General features: G+C 39.5%; 1 protein-coding gene across 4 annotated transcripts in view; it reads right to left on the bottom strand.

The window, feature by feature from the left end:
• Positions 1 to 448: 448 nt before the first annotated feature.
• Positions 449 to 26,688, bottom strand: part of LOC136440403 (protein kinase C alpha type-like) — an 82,354-nt gene continuing 56,114 nt past the window's right edge. For 3 of the 4 annotated variants that reach the window (XM_066436435.1, XM_066436434.1, XM_066436437.1), the window contains exons 7-18: positions 26,366 to 26,522; positions 23,509 to 23,737; positions 23,092 to 23,223; positions 16,701 to 16,874; positions 15,543 to 15,634; positions 14,759 to 14,821; positions 13,815 to 13,953; positions 13,395 to 13,475; positions 13,060 to 13,167; positions 12,017 to 12,157; positions 10,756 to 10,924; positions 4,693 to 4,808 (exon numbers count right to left, since the gene is read on the bottom strand). In XM_066436435.1, the coding sequence (XP_066292532.1) occupies positions 4,807 to 4,808; positions 10,756 to 10,924; positions 12,017 to 12,157; positions 13,060 to 13,167; positions 13,395 to 13,475; positions 13,815 to 13,953; positions 14,759 to 14,821; positions 15,543 to 15,634; positions 16,701 to 16,874; positions 23,092 to 23,223; positions 23,509 to 23,737; positions 26,366 to 26,522 (1,487 nt within the window). In that variant the 3' untranslated portion in view covers positions 4,693 to 4,806. Of the gene's footprint in view, positions 4,809 to 10,755; positions 10,925 to 12,016; positions 12,158 to 13,059; positions 13,168 to 13,394; positions 13,476 to 13,814; positions 13,954 to 14,758; positions 14,822 to 15,542; positions 15,635 to 16,700; positions 16,875 to 23,091; positions 23,224 to 23,508; positions 23,738 to 26,365; positions 26,523 to 26,688 lie in introns of all 4 variants that reach the window. The other variant, XM_066436436.1, reaches the window with a different exon arrangement.

Genomic DNA, 26,688 nt, shown 5'->3' with positions numbered 1-26,688 from the left:
ATGGATGTCAAATTAACTTTGAAATACACGGGGACGACTTCGAACAAAAAAAACGTAATCTTGATTGTCACGGCATCTTAAGCACATTATGGGAACGAATATGGAGATATGTTCACATCTGAAATTAATTTAGGAAATCAAATCTACATCTTGGGTGATACACGCACAGATGAAAGATAAACAAGATTTCATTGGGGTAGATAACAACTGATTTAACCATAGAATCTAAAAAAAGGTTCTATTGTGTCGTTTTTTGGCACTCACATTGGCAATGTATTTTTTGAAAAATGTCATCCCCACAATTTACATAAAATGCCACGACAATATCTACAGATGTTTGTTTGTGGACTGACATTTAAAAATAGTGAACATAAAGTCTAAAGGGGACTACCAACATTCCCACACAATTTTAAAGAATTCGTAAAATTTCAGTCATAACTACATATAATATGGTCATGTGTTTACATACATTTTTAATGGTGTTAGAAACATCACATTGCACAGTCAACTGGACTATAGCATTGTCACAATCAGAATGCATCAATACGTGCTACTCCTGCTGTACTTCATACTTCACCTATAGATGTACATTTGACCTATTCCTAATAACCTGCACTACAACATTATACACTTCTACATCAACCAAGTAATTACAACGGGACAGTAGGACACCAAGTAGTATCGACTGTAATCTTCCAGTTTAGCTTTTCTTTGTATACAATATTGTAACGTCTTTAAATGCAGTTTTGTTACTTTTCAAGCCGTTTCACGCACACAGACACGGTTCGTTCGAAAATTGCATGCTCCGTGATATGTGAGGGCTGCAATGTTTTACATGGTTGTCCAGTAGCAGAACATTATTGATAGTCACTACAGCAAGTTCCACGAAAGGTTTAGGGAACAGACGAACTATCCATTCAATGGGAACATAATGTACTCTTCATCCAATGGGACACATGCACTTTCCATTCAATGGGAACACAATGTACTCTCCATCCAATGGGATTGCATGTACTCTCCATCCAATGGGATGACATGTACTCCCCATCCAATGGAAAAACATGTACTATCCATCAAGTGGGAACACATGACTGTACTTTCCAACCAATTGGAACACATGTACGTATTTACTATCCATTTGACAAGGGGAGCACACGTTACAAATAGGAGATATGTTTTTAATATACCTACTTCACCTACATTCACTGATAGCTTCTTTACAGTCATACTGAGTTCAGACTAAAATTTGGTTTACCCTTGTTGCTTCAGTAAGAGTTGCAAATAAATAGCATACAAGAAACCTTTTCAATCTGAAATATTATCTGTTGTGCTTACATGACTCCACAAACGAAAGACTGATGGTAGGAGATATGACTTTAAGATCTTTCGTCTTTGTTCTATGCTTTCATTGTCATTTCTACAGCATGCTTGACAACAAGAAGAGAAAACATTGGAGAATCAATGACCAACTTCCTTATTTGTTCTGTCCGGTTGAGGTGAAATGATTTCATACTGGCAGTCAATGCATTGTCTGACCGAGTCACAATCTATACAATAGAAAACATTATTTAGAGACAATAACCATATGTGGACAATACGCACTCAATGAAATTCATGACAACATTCTCTGCTCAGATTGGAAACTGACTAGCTTCATTTATATAGTAAGACTTTTACACGTTATTTCCGTAAACAATATAAAGCACTCTCCATCCCCTTAACAGAGACGGGGTCGATAGTCTTACGGGCACCTTTGACCAGTTGCTGATGTCACACTTCCGTTCTAGTCACATGACGTCGGCTTTCTCAGGTTGAAACGACCCGAAGCTTATGTTATGTGACGGTTCAAAGGCGCCCGGAAGTCTGTATCGACCCCCGTCTCTGTTGAGGGATGGTCGATGGTCTCTGATGAAGATTGCCTCTTTAACTCCTCTTAGAGAATAATCCTGTGCAGTGTCCAGAATTTGGTCAGGTCAAGTGATATGTCACTTGACCTGACCTCTGGTTCTGACCTGGCTTCTGGTCATTTCAACTTGAGAAGGGTCAAACGGCTGACCAAAAGGTGAGAGCTTTTAATTGGGTATGGAAATAACACGTAAAACTCTTACTATGTTGATTACTGTCACAGATGAACCTTCATACGAATATAAGCTAGGATTATATTTCCTTTCCACTCTCATTCTGCTATATATAGTTTGAAGAAACATCCAGATAATTCTTTAACTTCGTGACTAACTTCGTGACTAACTCATTTACAATTCTGCCATTCTGCACTCTTATGTTACATCCTGCCGAGCATGTGGTTTCCAAAATGCAACTCAAGTGTTGTTTCAAAACTGTTAGAAACTTGTTTAATAGTTGCATATAACAGATATCTTTTACCGCAAGAATACAAAATGCTGTTTAACATAACATTGTATAATGTATATATGATATGTATATATATATATGTATAAAAACAAAGCAAAAATAACCAAGAAATTGTGAAAAAATAAAATAAGGTATCCTTTACACTGGGCAATGGTGTCGAGGTGAGTGATAGGATTCTATACAATCAGTGTTCGGTGTTTTCAATGTCCAAAGTCTATGACGACAAGGAACAAGACTTTGGTCAGTTTATATGTGCCATTATTTCTTGAAAACAGAACATATAGGCTAGAACAGAACAGAATAGAACCGTTCCGAAGTTTCACACTGGTTATTATGGATAAAAAAAACCCCCTCAGTATATGCAGAGCATTACTTACAATGAACAAAATAATTCACATATCCAAGTTCTAATCACCAATAGAAATTCACCATAACCAGCAGCTATTGTTTTACAAATTTATCCAATAATAACACTTATTCCACATGTTTATTTTTGTCACTTCCTTCAAAAATTTCCGACAATAAAATCAATATTTTTTGGCATAGGTATGAAAGAAATACATCTTTCTCTACATTTGATCAGTCAAACCACAGTTAACAACTGAAAATCTACCAAATGAGCTGATATCTAACTTGACGTTAACACATTGAAAACTGTACTCATGAGAAAACGACGTGTATAATAGAAATGTTAGAACAGCACAACATAAAAACAGCAAAATTCTAAAACATAGAAAACACAGATGCCTTAATATGTAATGCCAATGCCAAATGCTGAAGAACTTTCGACTACACATGCATGCCCCCATTCAATTCTATCCTGAACTGCATGAGGCGCTTATGAAAATGTTCAGAGCCAGAGCTCAATAGACCGATCCCATAGACCTGCCCATCTCCGTCAAAACGTAGAAATGGAAACTAGTCAAACATGCTAATGCAAATACTTGACAGATATGCAAGACTCTCTCATTGGTCGAAATGCTAATTGCCACGCTCTAGTTAGTTAAACACTAAATGATAATTGTGATGCACAGTCAGGATCGGTCTATTGTGCAGAGCCAAACAGAAATGACACATTCTTGCATAAGCCGCAACATCGACGTCAGAATCCTGAGAAATATGGCTTTTGGAACTCAAGGTTTAATATGTTATCTTCTTGCCTTCCCTGGTTAGTTGTCTGTGCTGTATACCTAACAGTATTAGTGGCAAAATATTGATCATTACTACTTCAAATAACAAATCACTTGAATCAGGAAAGGTAAAATGTCTACTTGAGGGACACTCCAAAGGAGATTTCAAAAAGGTAGCTTGGAAACATGGTTGTATCTGAGTGGAATAATCTTTTTTTAAATCCGGTATTTTTTCAAAGCCCGTATTCAACAGATCTGCATTCATTTTTAATTGTAGAAATTCTAGATGTGCTATATAATTGCACATGTCCCATCTTCTAATACCTGCATTGTAAACATTGCCAAGTTTTCAATTTATTTATCGATCAAATCAATCAATTTTTAAAGCACAACTTGCCTTGCACTGTCTTCGACCAGAGATTACCCCATAAAACATAGAAATGAAATTTAGTTTGTTACAAATTTATCACTGCCATTGAATACTCTCCCACCCAAATATTCATCTAAGTCGTGTCATGAAAATATAAGCATTATATGTCTATGTGGTTAGCATTCAGCTCCACTATATGATCAAAGACAAAGTTAAAATGGTTCTTGATAGCTCCACTTAATGCATCTGTTGTACGTTCTCTCAAAACTTCAAATTGTGTTACTGGACGTCCCTTGTATTCCGACATGCGGGTTTGTTGGTTTATCACGACATGTTACACATATTTTTAGCCATATATTGCACATAATTCATTGTTTGCAACTTCTGAAAGAAAAAAATCTTTGTTCACAAGAATTCTTTACACCTAGCAATTATTGCAAATCAATAAAGTAATGTTAATACAAATTCAACATACAATTTGCCTGTATCACCATTCAAAGGAATGCTAATTTCTACTTTGTACATTTTCAATTCCACGTCACCAATAGTGCATATTTTAATTTTCTACACCCATCACCTTGTTCTTGTTGTTTATGTTTACATCACCTGCACCATAATTTTTTTCCAGCTACATTCAGTATTTACCTCACAACACACTGGAATAAGCACCGACTTGAGAGTCAACAAACATGCTCACGATACACTTTTCTGTTTGGTAACTCACAAAGCGTTACAACACATCTTATTTTTCTCTAAGCGAACACTTCAAGACATACTTTTGCTCACTACTAATGCTGGGTAAAGTCTGGGTTTGTGTACGAGAAACCGTCGAATTCTGATTGGTCCAGGTTCATAATGAGCAGCTTGTCCGTGGGGGTGAGGGTGGTGGGCTCCTGTGTAAACTCCTTATCGAAGTTACTAGCATCTCTACTGTTTTTCTGTGGAAAGAAAATTAAACATCATGAGTGCGACTGATAATCAACGGCAGATAATCAATATTGTAAAATGCATTCAAGTTCTCGTTGATTCTGAAGGAGAAAATGAAGTATTTGCGGTGGTTTTGAGTTAGCGATAGCGCTTTAGTCACATACTGCTAACTACAGTTGTACATGTAATGGAAACACCGGCGCCTTTACAGACAGACAGACAAGGGGGTAGGTGGGAAGAGGACGGGGCGGTTTTGCGTTCGTAGTGAAGAGGTCACCGCAAAAACAGCAAACATAAAACCACCACAAATTTAAATGCATTTTACTTATAGTCTAATGGTAGTTACAGATCTAGAAGGGTCCAGATAAGAACAGTACAGGCCGTTTGAGAAAAGGAAGAAATACATGTGGACAGCAGAATGGTAGCCTGGTATGCATCCTACTCTGACTAGCTTAGTTGACTCCTCTGGTTACACCCCAGCAGTATAATCTGGCCCCTCCCCATTGATTCGTTTGGTCCTGTATGATTTGTGGAATCGTATGTTTCCCAGAAGAACTGTAACATTTAGGACCAAAGTTCCGAATGCTTGTTCAAATTTTTTACCATGCTGTTATGAGGACTGTGTGACTCGCAGCCAATCAGAACTCTAGATCTTGCGTATATTTCAGGTGACTAAGATCTAAATGTCAATCCTTTCTCTACCAACGGGTGCCGGATCAGAGCTACATGTAAAATAAAGTGGATACGAGCAGGCTACCAGAATGCTACAAGGACCTGGAAACTGTCAATCATCATGTGAACACCATCACCAGCTACATATTTCACAGCATTTAGCATCAAGCATTTAGAGATTGATTTAGGCAAACATATAGATTGCCCTTGTGATCAATGAACTTCAAGGTCAGGTGGCTCATCCATGCACAATGGCCAATGTCAAAAGCATCTTTTACCACAACATGCATGGATCAAGCACAAATTACTGGGATACTGAATTACTGATTTCATCTGTGATCAATAAAATGTAACCTCCATTAACATTGATCTGCCGGGTCACATACAGTACCGCTCGCGTCATAGTTAACATCTCTAACGCGTTATAACGCGTTAGAGTTGTGTCCTTGTCGCGTTATCCTCGCGTTAGAGTTAGGCGCCTCCGCTAATCAGAACGCGTTAGGGTTTTTTTCTAACGCGATAGTTCCGGCCATTCTTATGCAGGCGGCGGTAACATCAGAGACAATTGGGAGGAGCGCTAATCGGCCCCGTGCTGGGCGGAATGTGGACGTGCCATGACCACCCCGTCCCCCGTTCTTATGTAGGCCGATGATATATATACCAATAGATCGCACTATCAAAAATTGGGTACAATTTGAAGGTTCAAAATTTACGACTTGATTAACAAATTTCAACTTTTGAAGGGTGCTTTTCTCAATAAATCGTCGGTGTAAAAGGCCGGGAAATATCTACTTGACGAGCTTTTACATGTAACGTTAGATATCTCCCTTCGACATTCAAGCTCCAGAAACATGGCGCGGCGACCGATTTCGCTTCCGGGTGAAAAATTGGAATGTGACTTGTTTATGCGAATTCCACCCCGTATCACGGCGACGTGTACAAGGTTTTATAAGTTTAGGAACGTCTGGCATGTTGTCAACCTTTTGGCGTTTTGAGCACAAATACGAGGTATTTATCGTGGCGATTGCAATCACAATGTTTTGCGCGTAAGACTCGATGCCGGTAGCAAAACTTGCGGGTCTAGACCGGCGGCGCCTACCATCCGCTGCTAAATTTGATTGACACATGCGGGAAGACCCGCGGCTTCTCTGTCGGCATGTTCTCAAAGAAGGGAAACCTATTTAAGGTTGACAACAATGTTGATTTTTGTCCGCCCTGTGTATTTGACATTTGATTATTACTATGTATTATGTTTGTATTGTATTAAGCTATATACTAACAGTTTCTAGGATAGTACAGTACTTGAAATATACGCATCGGCAGAGTACATCATGTTTGATGGCAACTATGTTCGTGGTAATGAATCGGTAATGTTGTGGACGCCGATCTGACCGAGTAGTAAATCCCGTAGGTCTCAAAATTCAAAGGGATTTATAAACATCAGATTATTACTATGTATTACATTTTTATTGTATTGTATTGCATTGTATTCTAACAGTTTCTAGGATAGTACTTTAAATATACGCATATACTAGTAGTTCGTGGTAATGTTGTGAACGCCGATCTGACGGAGTACTAGTATGAATCCCGTACCGTACGTTTCAATATTCAAAGGGTATCAATTTTCTTCATGCACTGACAGATTTAGTGAATAACCTACCGTATTTCCAAGATTTGGAACCGGGGGGTGGTCGATCCGTCTAGATGAATAAGCTGCCGAATGGTCTATACTTAACTTACCTTTGATGTTTCAAATGCAATATGTTGTGACGCAGTGTACATGTTTGTTGAACCTCATTGAACAGCCATGATAAAATAATGTTAGTTACACAGTTAGTTACGTAAAGTGCCAACACAACTTAAAACAGATACACAATGAAGGGGAACGAAATCGATAAAATAGATTTCAACTTTAACACAAACTCAACACTGAGATCAACTAGAATGTGACGTTTCTTGTCAACAAATAAAACATAATATATAATGAAGGCTGGTGATTTCAGCTCTCCAAATTAACGTAACAAAGTTCTGAGATAATACGTAGAAATCGGCAAATATATTCAGTCAAATATAAGGTTTACAACGGGGCCGAATCATCACCGCTGACAATCATGGACATTTTCACAGGTGGAAGGTTCTGAGTTGTGTGCGTGTGCGTTTATATCTATGTATGAGTGCCTTTTTCCGACGTCATAGCAGCATTTCGGAATCAAGAACCGATGATACATAACATGTTTAGGCAAAATAGTTTATGCCTTATATCTGTTGTCGAACCAAGATATCAGCACCTAAGATCGCTGCAAGGTTAAATGAATTCCCAGCAGTAAGGTTCGTCGATTGTCGGACGACCCGGAACGGTGGGAACTAGGCGGGAACGCAACAGCTCCGACAGGAACAGGTAGGTTTGTTGGCTGTCCCGCTGCACCCCCGACAAGCAGCGAGTAGCATTCAAATGAAGTCGGCGTATGAAAACTTGAGTCGTAGCCTGGAAACGTACCTACCGATGTCTTATCAAGGAAATAAAAACATCATCTACTTATATACACATTCTATGTTATGATCGAGCACAATATCGTTTTATTCATAGCATATGTATGTATATATGATAATAACAGTAATAAGTAAAACAGTACCAACAAAGTACATTTAGTATTATTTGGAAAACCATGTCCACCAGCACAGATAATGGAACAATGTCGCGGCAAATCTCTGCAATAGCTGCCGGCAATGTCAGTCCTCCCTCCCTTGTATCAGAATTGTAGCACCATTCGACTTCACTTCAGAAAACAAGTGACTATCTCCAAATTTAGAAACGTTCGGACACACTCTCCACCCCCATGGATGTCGGTTTCCTTCGGTGACCAATGACAGAATGTCGTTTATATTCGGCAAAGATCGGGCTGCTCAGATCGGCCTCCTCGGCGGTCGTCCAGACTGCTTGGCGCCAGGCGGAAGTCCCACAAAGAGCGGCCACCTGTCAATCAACTGTTCAGAACGTGAGAACATCGGCGGCTTGACATGCTTGATACATGTATCATGTTGGGTAAACAGAAACATTATCTACGATATTATATCCAGAAACAAACTAACTGATCCGATATATTTTTCAAACTATTTTTGTGTGTGTGTCACAACAGTCAAACTGCTTCTTTTTACCAAAGCAACCGCAAATTGGAGTGTTTCAGAAGGTGGAAATTTGCAACATGCCGCCGCGCCGACGGTTTTACCACACACCAAGGGACGGGTCATCGACCTTTGTTTTTTTACGTGCGGCACGGGATGTCCGGCGATGTTGGATTTACTGACGTGTACTACAAGTGGCTTGCGGCATTTCGTGTTAGAAAATGCAGTCAATATTGCCACAGAGAGGGTCGGTTCTCAATTCAATAAAAAGAAATATATGCCCTATAACACCACCAGAAATGTTGGCGTTCCGTTGCCTCCTTCGGTGGCTTTATTTTTCGGGGCGGCGAAACTACCCTTGCCGGCGTTTTAGCGCTCCCCCCAAATAAATTACGCCGCTGAAGATTTTTGCTAAGGAGGCCAGAGTTTCTAATTGATAGTCGGGAATTTTTTCGTCCCTTGCTCTTAGCGTAATGTGGTCTTTGAAATTAAAAGAACGTAATTTATCGTTTGTATTTCTGGCTTGTATCGGCACGAGAGAGGCGCCGCCGTCGCTACATGACATCCCTCAAAGTGACAGGTCGCTATTGTTTTAACCGCTGGTTAAACAAACATGAAATTTGACCCTATCTCATTAACTCTAACCCTAACGCACGAGAACGCGTTAGAAAAAAACTATAACGCGACAACAACATAACCCCATCGCAAGGATAACGCGACGAGGACACAACTCTAACGCGTTATAACGCGTTAGAGATGTTAACTATCACGCGAGCGGTACTGTAGATCCGCCACTTTGCAAAACAGTGGGTTTGAGAGATCTCTAGTGCAGCATCCCCCAGAGGTATGCACAGTTTAGATATACAGGAGCTCATCATACTGGGGGATGTTGGGCTAGAGATCTGTTTGGACCTATCTTTAAATTTCAGGGTGGCAGAATTAGGTACCCTGGTGGAATTATGGTGGTAGATGTCATAGTCCTCAAGGTCATAAAATAAGATTATTTTTTGACTAAGCTTATGCATGTTGATTATTGTTTGATTAACATGTCTATGAAAGCTATTGGCATTCAACAGTCCATAGCAAGTCCAGACAGCCAGACAGAGACAGAAGGGCTGAAACAGAGCGGACAGGGAGTTAGAGAGTGATGATTGGTTTGTATACAGGATCTCCTCTGTGAGGGAGACTAGTCTAAAGGATTGGAACTGTGGAAAGAGGAGAGAAGAAACATTGAGTAAGGTGAAAGGTTTGCATTAAAGCTGAAAGGAGAGAACAAAAAAAGTGATGAGTTACAAGAAAAAATAAAAGACTGAAAGAACAGAGCACAGGTTAGTGTTCCTCCCCATGTCATGATCACTATGTCTGTGGTACAGGTTAGTGTTCCTCTCCATGTCATGATCACTATGTCTGTGGTACAGGTTAGCATTCTTCCCCATGTCAATATGTGTTACAGAGTAGTGTTACTCCCCATGTCACTTTGTGGAACAGGTTTAGTGTTACTCCCCATGTGACCATGTGGTACAGGTTAGTGTTCCTCCCCATGTCACTATGTGGAACAGGGTAGTGTTACTCCCCATGTGACTATGTGGTACAGGTTGGTGTTACTCCCCATGTGACTATGTGGTACAGGGTAGTGTTACTCCCCATGTGACTATGTGGTACAGGGTAGTATTCCTCCCCAAGTCACTGCATGTATGTTGAACAGGTTGGTGTTCCTCCCCATGTCACTACATGTATGTAGAACAGGTTAGAGTTCCTCCCCATGTCAATATGTGTTATCGGGTAGTGTTCCTTCCCATGTTTCTAGTACAGGATAGTGTACCTCTTCATGTCATTATATGTATATGTAGTACAGGTTAGTGTTCCTTCCCATGTCACTACATGTATGTAGTACAGGTTAAACTTAGTGTTCCTCCCCATGTCACTACATGTATATGTAGCACAGGTTAGTGTTCCTCCCCATGTCACTACACGTATGTAGAACAGCTTAGAGTTCCTCCCCATGTCACTACATGTATGTAGAACAGGTTGGTGTTCCTCCCCATGTCACTACATGTATGCATTGCAGGTTAGTTGAAAGCATCTTAGGTAGGCACACTGGAGAAGATGAGCTGTAGCTTTTAAAAGAGGCACAAAATCAAGCAATGAAATAACCCAACATACAGCTATGGTTCGCTTGCGGAGCGGCCTGTTTGAAAAACGGGTTTGTGAAGCTGAAGCCGCCAAACTCCGTTCCGTCCAGGTTGCAGATGATGGCGGAGTCCACGGGTGTCAGAGTGACCGGCGCCCGCTTGAAATGCCTGTCAAAATTCTCTGCTGCTTTTGAGGAGGTCTGTTTCAAGAGTAAGAAAGGAATATTCATTGGTCAGGATAAAAAGGTAAAGATATCATCAAAGCATACACAACACCACCATGAACATTAGGCATCCAGGTAGACGGTCTATTACGCAGTGCAAATTAAATCATTTAGCCACTAGATAAATTCTTTTAAGAGTCCGACATTTCAGATAGCGTTGAATTTTCACTATCTTTCATCAGTGACTAAAGAATGTGTCAGAAGACAATTTTATATTGTAACCTCTACATGTATATCAGAATTGTAATGTGATTAGGTACTGAAGAAATTCAAGTAGCTCTTGTTAGACCTGTTGGACCACAGGAGCTACATGTACTGTAGCTTGCGGGTGGCAGGGTGGTCCAACGCGCAGTATTTTGTAATTTGTATCAAATACAACAAACCTGTTACAAGATAATTCATCAGGTCATGAGATACTTTAGCTGTAAAAAATTCTTCAGATTCCTTTCAGTAGAATTACATTGATACGGAAGACTTAGAAATCTTTGGTATCATTTGAGACTGGTATTTGTGCAATGTCTGTTGCAACAAATATTTCTGTGGGCAACTCGACTCTTTGGGCTTGATGTGAGGGTGTGGTGAGATTTCTAGTGCAAGGTTCATTGTATAGTCTTGGTACATCACAGCTTACAGGCCTGGGGTAGCTGTTGGCTTGGCATTTATACATACATGTACATTTTACTAATTAAAAATAAGCTGTTGTCTTCGGTCTTGTGGGACTTAATGGTCATGATCCATGATGTACCCCGGTACAATGTATGCTAACAATATCCTTACAAGTTTCATTATCTACAACTTTCATGAACATATAGCATAATATTATGTATATATAGCATAATAATATTACTGCATTGCATTTAGTGTATTCCAATAGACCAGCTTTACCTCTCACAAAGACCTACATGTATAAGATGAAATCCTGTATTACTCATTTCACTAACTTAAAAAAAAAGTAATCATACTTTCTGTAATACCATTGACAACAATAAACAAGAAGGTTGAACATTCCTGCAAAATAGAGAATACATTATATGTACATGAAACGTTGACTTTTGTTGGGGAACTTACAATTTTTGGTTTGAATGGTGGTTGGATCTCTCGGACAGCTAGTCTGTCCCAGTCGATGCGGCGGAAGAAGACGTGCTCCTTAATGTCTCGCTCTCCTTCTGCTCCGAACCCTAGTCGCTTGGTGGGGTGCTTGGTCATGAACTGGAATAGAAGAAATGTATGGCTAATACAAGATGGAGGTTCTCCAGGCCCCCATCTGGGTGATTTGTAGTGAATCACCAACTCCAGACAGAGGGATTTGGACCATCGCACACCGGCGCATGCCCCTACTCTTTTTCGAAAGGTGTGGTGGGTTCTTTTACGCGCGTGAGGTGTGGCTCTCCCCAAACACGGGACCTTAATTTAACGTCCTATCCGAGGGAGGTCCCTACCCGAAGCTAGGTGCTCATTTACACCTGAGTGAAGTGAGGAAATTTGTGTTAAGTGCCTTTCCCAAAAGCACACCGTCGGGGCGCATGTCCAGACATGTCCGGGGGCAACCCGGGTGGGAACGCGGGTCCCCTTGTTTGACAGCCGAATGTTCTTACCATTACACCACACGACGCCACACGCCATATTTATAAGAAATAGTAAGATACACACCCTGTTTCCAGAGCATACTGTAAGTGCCTTTAAGTTTGCATGGTTTTATTTCGTGATAGGGAGAAAATGGAGTGTTCAGGGTGGTTTTAAGTTCACATTTGAAACAATAGCAGAACTACATTTATAGGTGGGCAAAAAGTTTTGCTGTGGTTTAAGTCGCGCTGAAGAGTTCATCGCAGAAACTGTAAGCATAAAACCACCGCAAACATTTCTGCATTTACAGTACTATATAAGTATTATCAATAGTTTGCATTTATTACTAGTATGCATTATTTACCTTGTATGAACTATCTGTATCTAAATAGCCAGTATAACTCCCCCTTTGGTATAACACCAGCTTTGCAGGCACACGGCGCAGCAGCAGCTGGTTTCATTACTTTGCACATCTAGTTGCAAGCATTGCTTAAAGAAGCTATTCACAGACCTAAGGAATAGATGTGGACTGTAAAACATATACTTACACCCTTACAGATGGACACGGCTTCCTTAGACATGGATTTGGGGTATGACACGTTGTGCTCCAGAATAGACTGGAACAGCTCATCTTCGTCCTCACCATCAAAGGGAGGCTATACAGAAAAGGGACGATTAAGTTTCCACTTAGAAGAAATGTAAAAGCTAAGTGTAAATTGTTAAGTTTAAGGCACCTAAATGTCACGACACAACCAACATCAGGAGTTAAGTGGAGTCAAGAGTTAAGTGGAAATTGGAGTAGCACAAATTTTTCACAAAAATTCTAAAATATCATCACAAAGACCTTGAACTGAGACTTTTTCTACTGTGTATTACTACAAACCTGCCCAGCCAGCATTTCATACAGAAGAACTCCGAAAGCCCACCAGTCCACCATCTTGTCATAAGGTTGGTATGCTACAATCTAATACATAGAGAACAAATTAGGATAAAGAACACAATTGCAGACTTTTTCATATATATCTAAGAATAACCACCAAAGAATATTCACAATCTGGGTATTCAAAAAGTATTATACAAAATTATGTACAAATTCATGTATCTTAAGTAATAGAAAAGAGATCTTTGTAATAATTCTATTTCACCTGGTTTTCACATTTTCTGTGCTATGCGTTTATAGCTACAGTCTGTGAAGATAGACAGTTTTAAAGATGACTGAAAGAATTGTGGAAGTTGAACACATAGAGTAGTATACAACAGACTAATAATACGTAGAACAATTTAGTGAATAGCACATGTGTACCTCAGGGGCAATGTAATCAGGTGTTCCACAGAAAGTTCTTGTCTTTGCTCCCTCTGGCATATTCTCTTTACACATGCCAAAATCAGCAATCTTGATGTGACCATCAGAATCAAGCATGACGTTGTCTAATTTGAGATCTCTGCAATATTAGAGACATTGTTGAGTTATGATTATAAGCAGAAGAAAGAACTATTGAATTGTAACTAAACTGGTGCTGACTCTGTTTCCCTGTCCTTAACTGTGTTTCCCTGTCCCTGGTGCTGAAAGTGTTTCCCTGTCCCTGGTACTGACAGTGTTTCCCTGTCCCTGGTGCTGACTGTATTTCCATGTCCCTGGTGCTGACTGTGTTTTCCCGTACCTGGTGCTGATTGTGTTTCCCTGCCCCTGGTGCCGACTGTGTTTCCCCGTTCCTGGTGCTGACAGTGTTTCACTGTCCCTGGTGCTTACTGCATTTCCCTGTCCCTGGTACTGACTATGTTTCCCTGCCCCTGGTACTGACAGTGTTTCCCTGTCCCTGGTGCTGACAGTGTTTCCTTGTCCCTGTCGCTGACTGTGTTTTCCTGTCCTTGGTGCTGATTGTGTTTCCCTGCCCCTGGTACTGACAGTGTTTTCCTGTCCCTGGTGCTGACTGTGTTTCCATGTCCCTGGTGCTAACTATGTTTCCCTGTCCCTGTTGCTGATTGTGTTTCCCTGTCCTTGGTGCTGATTGTGTTTCCCTGTCCCTGGTGCTGTGTTTCCCTGTCCCTGGTGCTGACTGTGTTTCCCTGTCCCTGGTGCTGACTGTGTTTCCCTGTCACTGTCTGTATTTCCCTGTCCCTGGTACTGAATGTGTTTCCCTTTATCTGCTTGACTTGTTTGGTTGTGCTGGCCATCTTGTTTAGTACATTAGAAACTTTAAACATTTTCATTTTACATAATTGGAAAAAATCATCAAAAACATTCACCTGTAAATGGTCCCCTTGCTGTGCAGGTAGAACAGGCCAATAGCAATCTCTGCTGCATAGAACCTAGACAACAAAAAACAAAACCAAAAAAAGTCAAAAGACATAGCTGGAAGAGATTGATATGCACAGAAAGAGCACACAAAAATCCAACAATACACATAAACATTGAACCTGAACCAGGCACTCTTAAAGCCGCATATCTAGTTATACTCAGAATTGCAATGACATACTTTGAAGTACATAAGATATCAACATCCTGTAGCAGTAAAGACTATGGTTAGTTGAATGTGTTTTTTTCTTCTGTCATTAGAAGGAATACTTTGGTTCAAGGTAAGGTATTGGATGCAAGAACTTTAAAAGATTTAAGTTCAAATTGATTGTTTCAGTCATACATTTTACAAAATACACTTATTTCAAGTGAACACTTTCAGTATATATTCTAGTCTATATATAAAGCTAAAACAGAAACCCTGATTTCATGCATCCAAGTGTATAAAGGCCTGTTAACACTTGTGCGTATATTCTAGTCTGTATGAGTTGGGTAGTAACATTTTTTTTGGTTTAGGTAAAGTTGGCAGTTGTGGAACTTGTTTTCTGTACTTTGACTCACCGTTGTGCAGGCTGGTTATCAAACCAAAAGAATTACTTCTTTGGCTGCAAACTTGAGTTAAGCCAAAAAAATGTAAATCCTCAACTCAACGGACTTGACTACATTGTATCTGCACAAATGTGAACGGGCCCTAAGATACTGAGATTCAAGTAATATCTTAAATCATCCACTCACACAGCATGCGGCTCTTTGAACTTCCCACACTGCTGAATCTGGTACATCAGATCTCCTCCGTTTACAAACTCCATCACAAAGTACAGCCGATCCTATTGGTCAAGACAATAACATCAAAAGTTAGCTAAACCAATGGCAGCAAAGTTTCCTTTCATTGACGTATATTACGGGATATTCCTGCTGTTCTCAGTTTGAAGTTGTAGCCCTATACCAATTAATCGAGTCTAGATACAGTTTTTTTTTCATATTTTGTTTCAAATTCACAAAATAATTACTGCAATGTATATCAGTCAATGATCAAGGGAAATGCAGTTTGTGGGAATGTTGCAAGGGGGAGCAGAAACAGTATCTCAAATGAAAGTACAATATATGGCATTGTACAATGTTGTTAGTCGACAGAATTAAACCTGCAGGTAAGAATGATTAATGACAGTGATCTAATCAGGTATACGGTGGTTTTAGGCAATATTGTTCTGTAAATTACTTTAATGTAGGCCGGAGGCAATAGTGGTACTAACAGACATACAACAAAGATTACTATCGTGAGAGAAGTCAGTAACTTACATGCACTTTGCCAGTAAGCACTTACTGATAAGAGGAAGTAATCTGATGACAACATACAGGCCTAGAAATTATGGTCAAATTCTGAGATACTTAAAGTTCTCTTAGTTTTGGTATCAAACAAATCAACAAAATACTCCATTTTGGCATGGAGGTGATAGACCGATCCTGACTGTCCTGGACAATTGGCAGTTCAACCAATGGCAGCATGGCAATTAGCATTTCAACCAATGAGAGTGGTTGTATGTGTATCAAATATTTTCTGTTTTTATCTTGCATTTCTATGTTTTGACAAAGGTAGGTGGGGCTATGTGATTGGTCTTTCCTGCAATAGTCAATTCTTTTTGCATGGGGGAGAGATGGGAAACGACATGTATCCTGCATTTGCTTGCAAATGTTGGCTTTCTGGTAAGATTTACCGTCTGATTTTTGGTATAAAAACAAATCAACAAAATAGTCCATTTTGGCATGGAGGTATTCTGTAATATAGTCAATTGTTTTAATTTGCATTGGCTACAAGAGCTGGGAGTGAAATATCTAACGTTTGCTCACAAATGTTTCCTTAAAGTTTGTAGCTTTTCATATACTGGACCGTACCATTGTTTGGAAGCAGGAGTGCAGCTGCACCAGGAATGGTGGTTTGTCTCTCAAGGCGAGGACCCGTTTCTCCACCATGGTACATTCCACATCGTCATCCTGTACGATCACGTCCTTCTTCAGGATCTTGATGGCGTACAACTCCTCCACGCCCTTCCTCTCCGCTAACATCACCTGGAACAGTCAGCGAACAAACAATTTCTTTTAGACTCATTATACCATCAACATCTGTAAAGAAAGCATTGTTCTCATCTCATTGTTCACAATTTTTTCGTGCGCAGCTATGGAATTCTTTTCAATCGAGTGTATTGTCCAAATGTCGCATTGCATACAATAAATATTTTTTGCATAATCCTGAATCTGCCTAGAACCTGTAGTGCCAGTGAGATGTTTGTTCTTAACCTGACTGATACCTTTGATGCCAGATGGCATAAACAGTGCTGTTCTTTTGTTTACCGTCTTTTCCACTCATCTAACACCATTGTTCAGTCTGTACTTCAAGTCGGATTCATTCTATCGCAACACATACTTCACAAACCTCTGGAAACGTCTGTATATAAAGGATTTGATTTTTGTTTGTTTTGTATGTATGTATGTATCAAACTCAAAATTTAATGTTCACTTGAAAGTTCATCTGTGTTGGTAGAAGTCATTCTGAATGGAGTTTGAACTATAAATGCCAACACAAAAATTGGACTTACCCAAATTTTCGACTGAACAGCACCAGTCCTTGACAAAGACTGGTGCTGTTCAGTCGAAAATTTGGGTAAGTCCAATTTTTGTGTTGGCATTTATAGTTCAAACTCCATTCAGAATCAAAATTTAATGCATTTTCAGTAGTAAGGTGTAAAATGTGGGGTTACCATCATCATCTGGTCATGATGAGTTCATGAGCGTTCATGGCCTTCTACTACATGTACATGGGGTAATTCTACCCTATTCTAGCACCAGCCCTTGAGCTTGCCAGGTGTAGTTCTAAGAATACTAAACGATTGGCATTTTTAAATATTCTCCTAAAATAAGAAAAGTTCTGAATGGCTCCAGGACACATGATCTTTGTAACGGCATGGTAATTGGATTTGGCAGTCGGGTCCCGTTGCAATGCTTCTGAAAAATATTCTATTCACGAAATAATGTGGGACACAAAGACCAAACATTGCAATGGGGCAAGGGGCCAGATTATGCTGAGAAGCTAGATACCAGGCTTGGGGTTCTGCACATGTCCTGAAAATCAACATCCTCCACAAACCGCCTAAAAAAGGTGAGCATTGAATAATTTTTAGGACAATCCTCCTTGAATAGATTTCTTAGCTTTGTATGGAGTAAACCGTATTCTGCGGAGTTTTTGATATATATAATATCAGCTGGTGCATGTGTTACCCAAAAGGCGGCTATAGATACAGATATGCTTTATCATGATGAAGGCCTCCAAAATATTAATGAGAAAAGACACAGTTGTGCAGGAAAAACTTAATTTTTAGTATTGTCATGGTAAACTAAATACAATATTGATTAACAAATGTTTAAAAAAAATATGATTTTACAAGGTTCATTGCCCCCATAATACAAAACTTGTCAGCATTCAAATGCACAACTTAGCATTCCAGCATGAACTTGGTGTGCAGCAGTCACATAAATCATTGACATTGCTTTCCTCTTTTGGAAAAATGCCAACTTGTTTTGTAATACAATATTGGGACAGCTTAATATATTCAGACATAAGCTATGGGGTTCGTTGCCCCAAAAATACAAAACTTTTCAACACTCTCATCTGCAACTTAGCATTCCAGGATACATTTGGTTCTGTACTGCACTCACAGAAATTCATTCAATCGCTTTCCTACTTTGGAAAAATGCCAACTGTTTTACACCCACAGCTTTTATTGGACTCTCCATGTAATCTTCTGCAATTTCACAGAAAAGAGCTTGAAATGAATAGTTTGACTGTGAAATTTCCCAAGCCTCGAATAGAAAGGTAATCATATCATCCACTAACAAAAGAAAAAGTGCTGTAGCAACTGCAACAAGTAAAAATAATTTGGGGTCCCTTTTTTAAGCCAGACCGCTTCTGATGAAAATGCTGAAGACCTGGCAGATTCTAAGCAATTTCATGTACAGGTACACCCTCCGCTATACATTCAGCAGTTAAAAAGTACATCATGGTTGCTATGTTTACTGTGAGGTCAATTGGCAGTCGTAATTGGATTACATTACGACAAAAACTTGAAGTCTGAGGACTGATTTTTTGATGGTGCGACATTCATTTTGGCGCATACGTGTAATGTTAATTGATACCGTTGTTGCTGAACATAATCAGAAAGTGTAATCTTTTGGTTTCATGTAAATCTTTAATATGATGTCTCTATAGCTCAAGTGGTAGCAAAGTAACAATTGAGCACCTGGTTCCAATTAGTTGGTAACTGGAAGACCCCAGTTCAATCCTGGGTAAGGACAACTTGGTTGGGACTTGGCTGTTTGAGGAGGTGACTTGAGCACGTGAAAGGGGAAGGGCTAGCAACCCCTCCCTGTAGAAATGTACCCTGCTACAGATAACAGCAAGGAAACTTGCTGCCCAATGTGCCACTTTAGGCACTACAAGGGTCTGAACGAACAAACAAATGAACAATGTTATATCTATGCCAGATGAAATGATTACAGCAAAACTATATACAGTTTTGCTGTAATTAGGACTAGACAGAATTAGTGTTAAGCTGGAGAGGAGTAATACAGGCCTTCACCTTTGACCCTGTGCATGCTCAGTTCACTTAACAATGAACCTGCTTATTACTATTCAACTCTAAACTAACAAGTTGGACATCAAAGGCTGTATTTCTAAACAAATATTACACACAACGGACCTCAGCCGTATAGACTTCATGCTTTCTTGAATTTATTCGAAGGCTTGCAGTTTCCACTGGTATTCATGATGCATTTCTTACCGCACATGATCAGCAATGCATACCAAACATACCCAGCCACAAATGGCTCAATCAACTCTTCACAGCTTTGGAATTACAAGACAAATCATTGAATGGCTTCTTGTCTCTCGACAAACCCGACGCGGCATCAAGTTTTGCCCTCGCAGCACATTCGAACCAAAATTGTCTTTCATTTAACCAACACATTTTGCAGGCGCATCGATCTATTACCGCGGTTAAATAGTGCTTAGTTCCAATTAGGGAATGTAATACCTACTTCAGCACAAACCTTTCACATTGGTTGATGACGGAAGGTAACAGAGGTGACCTTGGCAATAGCACATCTGCTAACACAGGGCAAAATGCACTTTAGCTGCTCAAGTGTAGATTGAATCAATAAAGGGTGGAATGTAGTTTATCTGTTACTTTTCCCCTAAACACAACTACATTGAAGGGCACGTAGTTTGTATCAAAGGTATGACGGGATTAGATTAAAAGCTACCATTGACCTTACATGTAGTTACCCGCCCAATGACCTAACTGGAACTTAAATGTCAGGGCGAGGGCTCTCTACAGGGTTATTGTGATTCTGTCCCTGGACAGAATTTTGCTCTTTGAGACAAAATTTTCAACCGTTCTGAAAACCCTGATGGACTAAAGATGAAATTCTTCAACATGGTCATCGAAGGCGCAAACAAATTTAAGATAAAGGCACTTTGTGAAATGTGTCCTTCGAAAGGTGAAATTTAGCATTTAAGACGTTAAAACTTTCCTAGATTCCTTGCACCTTCAATGCTTGAAACAAAGCATTGAATAATTTTTAGGACAATCCTCCTTGAATAGATTTCTTAGCTTTGTATGGAGTAAACCGTATTCTGCGGAGTTTTTGATATATATAATATCAGCTGGTGCATGTGTTACCCAAAAGGCGGCTATAGATACAGATATGCTTTATCATGATGAAGGCCTCCAAAATATTAATGAGAAAAGACACAGTTGTGCAGGAAAAACTTAATTTTTAGTATTGTCATGGTAAACTAAATACAATATTGATTAACAAATGTTTAAAAAAAATATGATTTTACAAGGTTCATTGCCCCCATAATACAAAACTTGTCAGCATTCAAATGCACAACTTAGCATTCCAGCATGAACTTGGTGTGCAGCAGTCACATAAATCATTGACATTGCTTTCCTCTTTTGGAAAAATGCCAACTTGTTTTGTAATACAATATTGGGACAGCTTAATATATTCAGACATAAGCTATGGGGTTCGTTGCCCCAAAAATACAAAACTTTTCAACACTCTCATCTGCAACTTAGCATTCCAGGATACATTTGGTTCTGTACTGCACTCACAGAAATTCATTCAATCGCTTTCCTACTTTGGAAAAATGCCAACTGTTTTACACCCACAGCTTTTATTGGACTCTCCATGTAATCTTCTGCAATTTCACAGAAAAGAGCTTGAAATGAATAGTTTGACTGTGAAATTTCCCAAGCCTCGAATAGAAAGGTAATCATATCATCCACTAACAAAAGAAAAAGTGCTGTAGCAACTGCAACAAGTAAAAATAATTTGGGGTCCCTTTTTTAAGCCAGACCGCTTCTGATGAAAATGCTGAAGACCTGGCAGATTCTAAGCAATTTCATGTACAGGTACACCCTCCGCTATACATTCAGCAGTTAAAAAGTACATCATGGTTGCTATGTTTACTGTGAGGTCAATTGGCAGTCGTAATTGGATTACATTACGACAAAAACTTGAAGTCTGAGGACTGATTTTTTGATGGTGCGACATTCATTTTGGCGCATACGTGTAATGTTAATTGATACCGTTGTTGCTGAACATAATCAGAAAGTGTAATCTTTTGGTTTCATGTAAATCTTTAATATGATGTCTCTATAGCTCAAGTGGTAGCAAAGTAACAATTGAGCACCTGGTTCCAATTAGTTGGTAACTGGAAGACCCCAGTTCAATCCTGGGTAAGGACAACTTGGTTGGGACTTGGCTGTTTGAGGAGGTGACTTGAGCACGTGAAAGGGGAAGGGCTAGCAACCCCTCCCTGTAGAAATGTACCCTGCTACAGATAACAGCAAGGAAACTTGCTGCCCAATGTGCCACTTTAGGCACTACAAGGGTCTGAACGAACAAACAAATGAACAATGTTATATCTATGCCAGATGAAATGATTACAGCAAAACTATATACAGTTTTGCTGTAATTAGGACTAGACAGAATTAGTGTTAAGCTGGAGAGGAGTAATACAGGCCTTCACCTTTGACCCTGTGCATGCTCAGTTCACTTAACAATGAACCTGCTTATTACTATTCAACTCTAAACTAACAAGTTGGACATCAAAGGCTGTATTTCTAAACAAATATTACACACAACGGACCTCAGCCGTATAGACTTCATGCTTTCTTGAATTTATTCGAAGGCTTGCAGTTTCCACTGGTATTCATGATGCATTTCTTACCGCACATGATCAGCAATGCATACCAAACATACCCAGCCACAAATGGCTCAATCAACTCTTCACAGCTTTGGAATTACAAGACAAATCATTGAATGGCTTCTTGTCTCTCGACAAACCCGACGCGGCATCAAGTTTTGCCCTCGCAGCACATTCGAACCAAAATTGTCTTTCATTTAACCAACACATTTTGCAGGCGCATCGATCTATTACCGCGGTTAAATAGTGCTTAGTTCCAATTAGGGAATTTAATACCTACTTCAGCACAAACCTTTCACATTGGTTGATGACGGAAGGTAACAGAGGTGACCTTGGCAATAGCACATCTGCTAACACAGGGCAAAATGCACTTTAGCTGCTCAAGTGTAGATTGAATCAATAAAGGGTGGAATGTAGTTTATCTGTTACTTTTCCCCTAAACACAACTACATTGAAGGGCACGTAGTTTGTATCAAAGGTATGACGGGATTAGATTAAAAGCTACCATTGACCTTACATGTAGTTACCCGCCCAATGACCTAACTGGAACTTAAATGTCAGGGTGAGGGCTCTCTACAGGGTTATTGTGATTCTGTCCCTGGACAGAATTTTGCTCCTTGAGACAAAATTTTCAACCGTTCTGCAAACCCTGATGGACTAAAGACGAAATTCTTCAACATGGTCATCGAAGGCGCAAACAAATTCAAGATAAAGGCACTTTGTGAAATGTGTCCTTCAAAAGATGAGATTTAGCGTCGATAGGGGTTAAGACGTTAAAACTTTCCTAGATTCCTTGCAACTTCACTGCTTGAAACAAAGGAGACAAAATTAAGAGTTTGAGAAAACAATAGCTACAGAGGACCTATTCAATCTTATAATCTTTACGAAAAGTTTCAAACCTTGAATCACCATGGATAGTCTGCATATCAAAGAAAGGTTTAACGTCAGCTACGTTTAAAAGATACTAGGTATCGTGTAAGTTAGAAACACACACACACATATACTAGAAGAGCTTACCTTGCCAAAGCTGCCTTTTCCCAACACCATGAGAAAGTTGAAATCAGCTGCTTTCATGTGGTCTAGGCTTCCAATATTACATTCTTCAGAGCGTTTGGACTTCTGCTTTTGCTGCTCATCCAACTTCTGCTTCTGTAGCCAGAAAGCAAATAAAAACTATCATTACATGTAATAAATTAGTGTGCATAGTTTTGATGAGATTATCCGAAAGATAATGTAATTATAATACGGTACTGATGTACATGTACATATTTGTCCCTGTTGCTCAATTGAGTTTGCAGTTAAAAATACCAGATAGTAACACAATGAAAGACAATTTTATATGTTCGCAATGCAATGAGTGTGCAGGGAGAGGCAACTTGAAATATAACAAAACATTTACATCTAATTTACATTATGAGAAAGAACCTCATTCACCTGCAGATGCTCCTTAAGTTTAGCGACGTTTTCTTCCTCGTCGGCAATGGGAACGTTGTAATACTCCCCTTCCTCTTGGTTCAACAGTTTGAACCAGCCCTCGGCAGGCATCTTGATCAGCTCTTGGACTCCGAACGACAGCGCCCCCATGAAGTCATTCCTGGAAGTGCGGTCCCAGTCCCACACCTCGATCGACAATCGTCTGTCCTTGTATTCATCTTTTAGTTTGCTGTTTGGGAGGGGAAAAGGAAATGTCATGTTGGCTACATTTATCAAACTACATGCATGTAACCTCCATTTATATTAATCTGCCGGGTTACATAAATCTGCCATTTTGAAAAACAGTGGGTTTGAGTGATCTCTAATGCAGCACCCCTTAGGTATCCACAGTTTAGATGTACAGAAGTGCTTTATACTGGGGGACGTTGGGTTGGAGATCTGTTTGGAAGTGTCTTTTTTGGTGGCGGAATTATGTACCCTAGAAAAACTTATTAATTAGAATTTAGATGTTGCAACAAAATTTGGTGCAACACAAAAAGCGAAACAGATTACCTAGAACTAACTTGACTAACTCAAAGCCCTTTAGAGGCTGTATGGGCATTGGGTTGTTTATTATCCATGCCACTGTGCCTTGGGCACGGTATTGGAAGGCAGAGCCCATTCCTTTCTTTCCACTGCCTTTTACCTCCCCAAACAACATCAGGTACCCATTTTACACCAGGGTGGAGTGAGAGAAGTCATGTAAATTGCCTTTTGCAAGGACACGTATGGCCCAGTGCACCCAGGAAGGAATCTAACCCATCACCTCTCAGTCTCAATCCCATAACCATTATCAACATTACACACTGTACGAAACTGCCGACGGTATTCAATGTGGAAAAATAAATCGAAACGCATGCCTAGAAGGAATATGTCTACAGACTGATGCCAAAGTATACCAGTTCATTTAATGAGCCTTACTAATGTAATTAACCTTTAGATGGCCTCAGCACACTGGATGGTGTGTGAACCAGTATCAGTTCGGAGCTGTGAAGCGTACTTAAGGTTAAAAGTCCCCAGGGTTATAAATACTGCTGACTTGCAGCACACTGTATGGGCCTTGCTACCTTCCATTTCACTCAGGTTTAAGGTCAAACGACAGTCCTTCACCAGTAACCGGGGGTGAAGGTTATTCATTACTGACATTTGGCAATGATATTTCCGGGGTCAAGATTCTTGTGACTTTCTCATTGATTTCTTCTGTCATCATTTTGTAAAGAATGTCAGCAGAAAATATGCAGACACAACAAAACTCAAGTCTAAACAAGAGTTCAAGATCTCATGCCTCTGTGAAATATTTAGAGTTTCTCGTATGTAAATGTTGAATTGTAGTTTATTAATCATGCAAATAAAGTTTTGATTAACACTACATTCTTGTATTTGTTGATCACATCACATCCTGTCATTTTATGGTTACGTGACTTGCAGATGGAAAATATACATTAACTGTGAATTATTAGCCTCTTCCATTGACCCCATGACCTGGACTGCTAGTCATGTCTGATTAACGGTTTATTCTACCACCTCTGATGACTACTTCAATCTGAAAGTCTGATCGTTGTGCATGCAACATCTTCATACTCACTTCCTACCACTCTACTGACAGTGTATTTAAAATCCATGTACACACAAGAACATCTACTAGAAGACAAATCAAAAAGGAAGCCTTTATAAACAGAGGCAATCACAAGTATGTCTAGTACAATGCCTCATAATAGTTAAAAACAATAAAAGCTTGAGGGCTGAAAACTTGGTTCACATGGTAATTGTTTCATTACCCATGTTTTGACATTCTGCACTTAGCCCAAGCTGATCAAAAGCATCCTGTCGAATACTATTTCAATAGGTTCTTATGTAAATTTTCCCTTAAAACTTTAGAATGTCATTAGATAACATAAAGTTCCGATGGGTCGTGACATTTTCAGAAAATTGTCACTCAAAGTTTTACAAGACCACAATAAGGTTTGGCTGTGTAATTAATACAGTAACTGTAATCTCTGGCTATCTAGCCATGTTACATCCATGTTATTGGCACTGGGGTGACCATAACAGTTTGAGTTATCACATAGATGTGGTTCTTGATGGCAACATAAAAGTATGCAAATATGGGCTTTGAGTGTAATAAAAATGAATTCTTCAGAAAGCTGAATTCTTGAGTGTTCCTGGTCTGTTGATGTTTGACATGAATTTGATTTTCAACTCAAATCTTTTTATTGGCTTAAAAATGAATACAAAAAACGTAACTTCACAATCATTAGCTTTCTTCAGCGGAGCCATCTTACAACTGAAAGTGGGTGTTAGATGGGCCTACTTGATTTAAAGAAATAATCATCATTTGTTAGATACATGATGTTATATCGTGTTGGTATACTGCAGAATAGTTTGACCCGTGTCTATATTGATGTTTGATTCTTACATCCTGCATTATTACTTGAGTCAAATATTTCTCAAAATGCATTGCTTCGAAATACTTGTTACCATGTTGTTACGAAGACTGTGTGACTTGTAGCCAATCAACTATATACTTTAGGTGAATGCAATTCACTAATTGTTTCTCTATTGACATGTGCCAGACTTTTTGGCAAGGGAAACACAGTCCCCAAAAGTCTACATGATAAAGATGACATTTATATATGACATACACAAAGCAATCATCATCATCATCATCATCATCGGTCCTCCTCTTTACGAGGTGCAGCAAGTAAAGTTTAGCCTCAAGAACTGCTTATCATTCATTGCAGAGCAAAGTTCCTGTCCTTCTAAACAAGTTTCAGTGTCTATAAGTAGTGTGAGAAAGAAGTAAGAAATAAGTACTTACAAGTCAAATTTTTCAAACCACTGTGGATTTAGGGTAGCCTTGAGAGTCTTTGTCTTCTTCTTGCTCTCGTTCTTGGGGTCTGGGATGAGTTTCAGTTTGACATACGGATCTGACAGCCCATTGGGGTCCATCGGAATCAGGTTCTTAGCTTCCTGGACTGTAGAGGAAAATAATTGACAGTTTATTTTCAAATGTGTCAACAAGCACCATGCTTAAAGCTGATTGGTTAATAAGTATAATTTCATCATGTACAACCATGGTATACCAACCATACATCATATCATTCAACACTTTAAATGGAGAAGTCATTGGAAGAAAGCTGT

This window comes from Branchiostoma lanceolatum, chromosome 8 (assembly GCF_035083965.1).
Source record: "Branchiostoma lanceolatum isolate klBraLanc5 chromosome 8, klBraLanc5.hap2, whole genome shotgun sequence".
NCBI lineage: Eukaryota > Metazoa > Chordata > Leptocardii > Amphioxiformes > Branchiostomatidae > Branchiostoma > Branchiostoma lanceolatum.
The sequence above is the reverse complement of the archived record's forward strand: the minus strand, read 5'-3'. Positions and strand labels throughout refer to the sequence as shown.